The sequence below is a fragment of the Panthera leo genome, chromosome A3 (assembly GCF_018350215.1).
Source record: "Panthera leo isolate Ple1 chromosome A3, P.leo_Ple1_pat1.1, whole genome shotgun sequence".
In the NCBI taxonomy this organism is placed as follows: Eukaryota; Metazoa; Chordata; class Mammalia; order Carnivora; family Felidae; genus Panthera; species Panthera leo.
In genome coordinates, this window is record NC_056681.1 from 3,525,167 (window position 1) to 3,533,736 (window position 8,570).

Consider the following 8,570-nt stretch of genomic DNA (forward strand, 5'->3'; position numbering starts at 1 on the left):
TCTGTGGCTTGGAGCCTTCCCGTTTGGGGCACTTTGCCACGGCAGGCCTAGGAGATTGACACGCTCCCCAAGCGCATCGTCTACACAGAAGCGCAGGTGATCTTTAAAAGTGCAGACTTCGACACGTCACTGGCTTCCCAGCGCTCTGTCCAGCCTGCTCTGTCCCTTTGAGCGCCCAGCTTCAGCCCTGCCACCCTGTCCCTCACCTTCTACAACCCACTGACTGTTCATCTTGAATGAAGGGCTTAGCAAATTAATCGGGCAGACCAGTGATGCTGACAATTTTTGAAAGAAAACTCGGTGTAGAATTTCCCAGATTAAAAACCAGCAACCACGACATTGCTCACGTCCGATTTCATTCCCTCAGTCCCTCCCTCCTCTGTGATCTGGGGAGCTGGCCACAGTCCAGGCCTGAACACTCCCGAGTCCCTGGGACCAGAAATTCCCTAAGAGAAGGGGGCAGGACTCCCCTCCGAGGCTTGTCGCTGAGTCTGGAGCAAAGGTGAAAACCTGCCGGAGGCTCACAACGTCGTCCTCTGCTTTATGCCCCCCAGACAGCGAGGATGTGGGGGTTCACGAGAAAACCGTTGGAGACAGCAGAGCTCCAGCAGTGCGCGCACTGACTTTGCATTTGGAGATCAGAGAGGGGCAGTGGGTACCTGTTTTGGAGGTCAGGGATGGTTGTAAGCCAACCCGGGGGGCGGGGGGACGAGGGGAGGAACGGGAAGGAATTGGGTTACTAATGGCCAATGGCCGATGACTGAGCACCCGATGGGCGGAAAGCTCTTTGCCCCGTTAAGGGTCCAGAATGGAGATTGCTAACCACCCCCCACCCCCCCGCCCCCGGTTCCTACTGCAGCACATTCTTTTTGTCTGTCTCGATCCCCTGGAATCAGCAGAAAGCTGCTTCCAACAAACACTGGATTACTACTCACAGTCCAATCGCTGCTGCCCACCCCGACTCAACACGCCCCTGGACGCGAACTAACTTGCTTGGGCTCGGTCAGAAGACGAAAACGCACCTCTGTTTTCTGATGAGACCGGTCAGGGGCAAGGGCAGGGGCAAGGGAAAGACAGAGCCAGGGTTTGATGATTAAAACCGGCTACGAACGGGATTCAACAAAGTCTCCTGGAGGTAAAAGGAGTGCTGTTGAAGAACATTCACAACTGGATGTGGCAACGAGGAACCAAGAAAACCTTCCAACTTCCGCGCCCCTGGTGCCACACGTGGTGCTCGCGTCAGGAGCCAGCTGCACTGGCGTGGGCACCACACACGGGGTTTCCGTCCACCCCCCCGCCCCCCACCTTGTTCACTCGGCCCGGAGCAAGTATCCAGTACATAGCAGCAGGGCGGGCGCTGGATGCGTGTGACCAACCATTTCCCCGTGGCTAGAAAACCAGAGGGACACAGACATGCGGGCACGCCAGCCAAGCCCATCTCCTCATTCACTCTTGTGACCGCCAGGGCAGGGGAGAGCAACCATTAGCCCCGTTTGCAGGTAAAGAAGACGAGGCTTAAGAAGATCAAGTTAAAGCCATAAGGGCCAGGCCACCCCCCAGACCAGCTCAGTCCGAACCCCTAGGAGAGGTTCCCAGGCCTCGGGAGTTCTGCAGCAACCTAAAAGAGTCCACCTCGAGCCAAGGTGAGGACCGAGGTCCTCAGGCAACCCGATCCAGATGTACAGCTGGCCCGCGGCCGGCTCCTAAGGGAAAACTCCGTGGCAGAGTCTCGCGGCTGTCCCTCTCTGTGGCAGAAAGCCACGGAGCGGGGGTAACAACAAGCTACCCAACGGTGAGTCTCCCAGGGTAAGTGCAAATCCAACAAGCTCCTGTGCTTTCTAACCTTGAGTCCACTGTTTGTATTTCCACTGGTGCTAGGGGGCAAGCGGTGGGGGGCAGGGGGGATTACGCCCTCCCACCCTCCTCGTCTGCTCAGATTGTCCGCCACACGCAGAGCTGAGATTTTCTCAGCCTTATACGAGGCGTGAGTAGAAGTGCCCTTAGGAAGCTTGGGTCAACACAAATCTAAATAAAACTGCTGTGTACTATTGAAACCAGTTTTAAGATGAAGTCACACCTTAGCCCATCTCCACCACTGCCCCGAACAGGTTGTGACCCTAAGCCAACCCCTCCCTTGTACACATTCGGGAGCCCTGCTGCCAACGCCCCCCTACGGGTGCGCAGACCCCGGGCTCCCCCGACACCTGCCCTCCCCGCGGGGCTCGGCCAGAGAGCTCTCCTCGGCCCCTCGCCCAGCCTGTCACCGCAGCAGGGGCACTTGAGCCGTGCCTTCAGTCCCACTGTGCATGGATCCCCGCCCGGGTTCCCAGCACCTGCCCAGCTCACCTGCAGCAGCAGAACCAGCAGCAGCACTGGAAGAAGTGGCAGCGAGGGGCGGGTCCCGGAGCCCATGTCCGAGTGGGGGTGCACGCAGGCGACCGCAGTTCCCCCCCGAGCCTCTGATCCCCGATCACTTCTTTCCCAGCCTGGTCCTCCGACCGCTCTGGGGGCACTTTGTCCCAGAAACCCTCATCTCCTCTCGCTCCTCCTCTATTTATCACAGCGAGCGGCTGGGCTGAGCCTTAAGCTTTAACCTCGTGATGACAATCCAGTTCCCGGGAAGGGAGTGGAGGGGAATAAAACTGCCCTGCCTCGCACACATAGTTGCCTGCTGGGTCACGGGCACAGAAGCCCGGCTGGGGCCCGACCCCGGGGGATTAGATCAGCTCGAGGAACATGACACCGGCACCTGTGGTTGGTTTGTTTGACTTTAGTTCCAAGCGGAATGTCCCGTGACCTCTTTCTGAAGCAGGATATTTCAACGACCGTTTCCTACAGCGCCTGTGCTTTGAAACAGAAGCAGTGCAAAGGGACTCCAAGAAAGAAGAACGTTGTGAAGCGGGGAGAAAAACGCAGACACCGTCCACTTTCCGAAGCACCAACCATCTCTATTTACCCCAACCGTGTCTCCGGGCTCTGCGGCGTGCAGACCTTTTCTACCGAAGTCTCTGCTAGGCTTAGCTGACTCTGTGACTTTAGGATTGGAGGAGGAAGAGATAAAGAGAGGCGCCCTGCGGGCAGGGGCTCTGTGCCAACCTGGGGGGGTTTTGCACTAAACTACCAGAAAAAAAGCGCAGGCAAGGATTCTACCCAATCCGCACTTCAGGTTGCAATGACTGAGTTTTAGATGAACTCGGAGCTCCGTTCACCCGATCACTAGTACTGTGGGTACTAGTAGCTTGGTACCCCAACACCTTTAAAATAGCGAATCGTTCTTTAGCGAGTGGAGAAGGTAGCCTTTCTTCCCGCCCATTCATGGTTCCGTGAGATGCTGCTGAGCATTATACTGTGAGTAGTTTGTTCCCTTAATCTAAATTAGTAGCTTATTATTAAACACAGTAACAAATGCAATTTGAAGGTCTGTAAATACCTCCCGCGCATAAACAGAAACAGAATAATAATTACCGAATTTATGACTTCATGCTTATTTTCAAAGTGGGTATTTTTATTCCGTTTGTTCTACTGAAATGTTGCTAACGTTAGAATCCCTAATTCAGAATTTCTAGACCCGGTAAGCTAAACCATGTGGAACATTTGGGGGAGAAACAGAAGTTGCAAGCTGGGCACCCCTTTGCTGGAATAATGCTGAGGGAGATAAAATAGAGCCGGAAAGACAGTGTGCTGACCTCCAGGTATCTGGGGAGGGGCTGGGGAATGCTTATGATGGATTCTACTCTCAATTTGTTTTCAGTTGAAAGAAATGGGTATTTTAATGTATTAGAAACAGCCACATTTTCAACATCCTCAAACATTGAAAAATAACTGAGCAAGATGCCAGTTTCCCATAAGGCGTCCCTTCTCTCATTTGGGTTGAGAGACGCTGGGCTTCGCCTGCCACACGTCCCCCGTGAGTCAGAACTAGAAGGTGTCAGTTCCCTTTCCTCGTGAGCATCTGATTGCAGAGAAGACTGTCCAGGGTTCCTGTGCCCTCACAAGTGCACTAATGCTTTGAAGCCACAAGGTGGCAGCTCCCGGATCCACATACACGGTTGAATGAAATGTGGTTGAAAGATAAATAAATGGTGTGGGAGGGCGAAAAGAAGGAGTGAGCCACAGAGAATTACCTGGACTTCACGGTCTCACCTTGGGGTGTTCAAGGGGTGCCCAACCCAGCACAAGTTCTCAGCATTTAAAAAAAATATTTTAAATATTTATTTGGGGGAAGGGGTGGGCAGAGACAGAGAGGGACAGAGGATGTGAAGCAGGTTCCGTGAGATCATGACATGAGCCAAAGTCAGACGCTTAGCCGACTGAGCCATCCAGGAGCCCCAGAACCAGGTTCCGAGCTGTCAGCACAGAGCCTGACTCGGGGCTCGAACCCACGAACCTCGAGATCATGACCTGGGCCAAAGTGGGCCGCTTAAACGACTGAGGCACCCAGGCACCCCTCAGCATTCATTATAGTGATAAGCACACCACGAGTGCTGCTAAGGATTAATTTCATCTTGAATTATCCATGTCAGTTAGGGTTCCCGCACCCGCCAGCCTTCATTTTCAGGGTACTTGGTGACGGCAACTTAACCGTATCCTTTCTCCGTCTTTGCAGAGAGAAGCACGTGGCACGGAAGGTGTGTACTTGCCCAGGAACTGGTGAGTAGGACCCCGAACTGAACACAAGGAAGTGTTACATTCACTACATTCTAAAAAGAGACCCCAACAACTAAGACCAGACGCTTCAGGACTCTAAAAGATGATGGCAGGACTGGTCCTGTGGACATGAGGGGTCACGGGGCAGGGGGTCAGCTGCCTTCCGCTTGCCTCAACCGGGGAGGGATGGGAAGCTTTCTTTCCATCTCTGGAAATCAGTGGGTGGGGTTTTCCCAGTGAGTGGAATCACTGGGAATGGGCGGGGGTGACGGTAAGGCCGAGGGCCTGGCGCCCCATCCCGGCTCTGCTCGGACGGGGTGTGGCCGACCAGGCCCTGTGCCCGGCTGAGGAGACCAGAAGTGTGGCCCTAGAGAGGGCACGGGAAAATGCTCTCCATCTGGCGTGCCAGGAGGCGGACTCTCCCACGCGGTCAAGTAAATGTCAACAGAGGAAAACAGTGGGACGGGAGCCTTCTTCCTGCCCCCTGAGGGGGCTGCTGTGCGGACAGGTGGAGACGGGTCTGGTGTGTGACGTGTGGACGCCTTCTGCCCAGAGGCGAACCAGCCTCGGTGAAAGTGTGGAGGGAGGTCTGTGAAAGAGGAAACACGGCTGCTTCTGCCTCAGTGTCCCCTGTCTGTGCTGGAGGATGCAGGGCCTAGGAGAGGGAGGGAGTGGAGGCGGCCCTCCTCTCTATGCCGGAGGGGAGGTTGGAGAAGAGCAGGCCGAGCCCCCACACCCACCCCCGACCGCTCACCTGCTAACCGGGAGGCAGATGCCCCCACGCTGGGGAGCCTGGGGAAGAGTGCCCACAGGAGCTGAGGGAGTCAAACAGCCTGCTTTAAAGTCAGATTCAGGGGCACCTGGGGGGCTCAGTCGGTTGAGCATCTGACTCTTGATTTCGGCTCAGGTCATGATCCCAGAGTCCTGGGATCAAGCCTCGAGTCGGGCTCCTCTCTGAGTGTGGAATCTGCTTGGGATTCCCTCTCTCTCTCTCTCTCTCTCTCAAAAATAAATAAGTAAAACTCAGATTCAGAACAAATTACATGGCTCCCGGTTAGGCTTTGCCTTGGTTGGTACTTCTCCATGTATGTCCCCTCATATAAAATTTATTTTCCCGTCAAAGGATTCTCAATTCAAGGTCCTGTTTCTCCAAAGTCATGAGTCTTGGAATAGTCTCAAGTAGAGTTAAGGAACGAAATAGAACAGTAACAAAAACCCAAGGGAAAGGCTGTGTCCCCAGTCATGGGAACTGGTTCCCCAGCCCAGGCCTGCCACAAAGAATGACCACCGCTCACCAAAACACAGAACAGTGATGCGGGCGCACTGGCGAGCGACCAGAGGCAGGTGGAAACTGGAGGGCGGCAGGTGCTCGGAGGAGGCAGGTGGGTGGGTGCGGGGCGGGGTGGGGGCACAAGGCAGGGAACGAGCTGTGAGCTGTGGCATCTACACAGTGAGCATTAGGTGTTCGCTGTACGGGTCTTTTGACCTCTCTCTCTGTTTGAAGAATTTTATAACACGATGTTGGGGGGAAAACATCAGAAAAGCGAATTTGAGTCCCGCGTTGAAAAATGCAACTTATGACTAAGCGTATTCTGAGCCTACAGTCTAATACTGTGTATCTAACACTGTGCCCCGATACCTGCCATGTGTGGGAGTGAAGGGTAGACTTCACGTGAGAATAAAATTATTCGTCATTTGTATTTCCTGATTTGCTGTAAGGGACCGAGAGATATTTGTCTGTCCTGTGTTGATGCTTTCGTAGTCACGTAGGCTGGCCGAAGAGAAAGCGTGGTCCTTACGTTTTCGTATTTTGTCAGCCACCAAGAGCTGGCCAGAACATTTCCTTGGAGAAATTTCTTGCCCCTATTTGTTCATCTAGTAATTGGAGATGAAAGGGTGGGGGTGCTTAGAAACACTGCCAAATACAACAGATTGAAGTGTTTCTCGCTTTCTGCAAGTATGTTTTATACTAATTATATTGATAGCAGACGTACTGAGCTCTTTTTTTTCAGTGATTTATGTATATAAATATTTTTATGCTTTTTCGGGAAAGAAGAGAGAACTTTGGGGCTATTTAATCTCCTCCCACATCAAAACTGTCCTGCTGAGGGAAAAAGACATACTTCCTTTAATTAGAACATCTTCAACTAAACTTGGGAGACCATTCAGCTCATTATTGTGTGAGACCTATAAGTAAAAAGCATTTCATTCCAGTATTTAGAAAACTGAGCAACACGGGACAAAAGCAAAGCCCTCCTTTTCTTTCTCCTTACTGTGCTGGGGTGGGAATGTTGCGAGACAGGGTTTCGGAGGAAAAGCTTGGTGACAGGTGGCAGTGAGTCTTGTAAACGTGGCCAGCATGATGAAGGCAGTGGGAAGGCGAGCTGAGGGCACGGTGAGGTTCTCGCTCCTGAGTTTACAAGCAGAAGTGTAGGGGTACCTGGGTGGCTTAGTCGGTCGAGCGTCTGCTGACTTCAGCTCAGGTCATGATCTCAGTCCGTGAGTTCGAGCCCCGCATCGGGCTCTGTGCTGACAGTGCAGAGCCTGCTTGGGATTCTCTCTCTCTCTGCCCTTTCTGCCCTCCCCCGCTCTCTCTCTCTCTCTAAATAAAAATAAAATGTTCACACTCTTTAAAATAAATAAATAAAAGTGGAAGTGCCTCAAAGTAGAAGTATGTTCAAGGTGGACATGTTCTGAGAAACCTCAGTTCCTTGGCACTCGCTTGCCCCACAGGTTATCAGAGGCCATAAATCAAGCCACTTAATGACCTATTCTTGGGCAAAGAGATAGCAGAGGGCTTGTAAGCTCCGGAGAAAATAGGATACAGATAAGCAGACACACTTGTTAGTGTGGCCAGAGTGCAGGGGGTCCAGCCAGGGCTGTGTGGTCAAAACAGTTGTTTCAGACTTTTTTTTTTTTTTTAATGTTTATTTTTGAAGGAGACAGAGACAGAGAATGAGCTGGGGAGGGGAAGAGAGAGGGAGGGAGACACAGAATCCGAAGCAGGCTGCACACAGCTGGACACGAGTTCGCGGACCGTGAGATCATGACCTGAGCTGAACTCGGACGCTGAACCAACTGAGCCACCCAGGCGCCCCTCAAACTTGCAGACTTTTAAGTGCCATGAATGTGAGTTTTGTCAAACATTACCTGCCAAGGATCTTGTTCAGATGCAGACTTTGATTCTGTTGGGGAGGTAAAATGTTACCCTTACCTTCACAGGAGACGAAAAATTATTTTACTTCTACCCATGTAGGTTCTTGACTGAGACCTCTGGACGCGGACAGATTAACAGAGGAACACAAACAGAAGTTTAATAACACGTATGCCTCCTGCATACATGGGAGAGACCCAGGAAATGGAGAGTCCTTGAAATGCCTCACGTTGTCACCTTCAATGTCACCTCCACCAAAAAACAAAAGATACGAGGGGTGGGGATGGGGGGGGGCGCTTATATGAGGTTACTAGGAAAAGTACAATAAATGGCCGTGGTTGTTTTGCAGATGTAAGTCCAGGCCTTAACGAGATAAGAGTTGATAAGTGTTTCTAGAGATTTCCTCATCCTCTTCCTGGTACAAAAGGGAGGCACCCTTACAGATGGAGATCTCCCCCACGTGTCTCTTATAAAAGGGTAACTTCTCAGTTCTCAGAGCTTTTCCTATGTGTATGCTGTTTCTTAAATATAAGGAGCCTAAAATCATGCTTATGTCAAAGAGGTGTATTTTGGGGCTGCAAACACGGCTCCCCTTGTACCCTCTTAGGGTTCTGTTTGGCTGGTCCTGAGAATTAAGTTGACAGAAGACAGATCAGGGGGACAAAAGCATGCAAATTCTAGAATACAAGTTTTCCATGATGCAGACTTCCTAAGGAACCAAGACCCAAAGAAATGGCCACGGTTACCTGCTTTGGTATTAGGTTGGACA

At 52.1% G+C, this 8,570-nt stretch overlaps 1 protein-coding gene across 1 annotated transcript in view; it reads right to left on the reverse strand.

The window, feature by feature from the left end:
* Positions 1-2,562, reverse strand: part of CDH26 (cadherin 26) — a 42,039-nt gene extending 39,477 nt beyond the window's left edge. The window contains exon 1 of the mRNA XM_042930502.1: positions 2,347-2,562. Coding sequence (XP_042786436.1) covers positions 2,347-2,412 — 66 coding nt within the window. The 5' untranslated portion in view covers positions 2,413-2,562. The remainder of the gene's footprint in view (positions 1-2,346) is intronic.
* Positions 2,563-8,570: the final 6,008 nt, after the last annotated feature.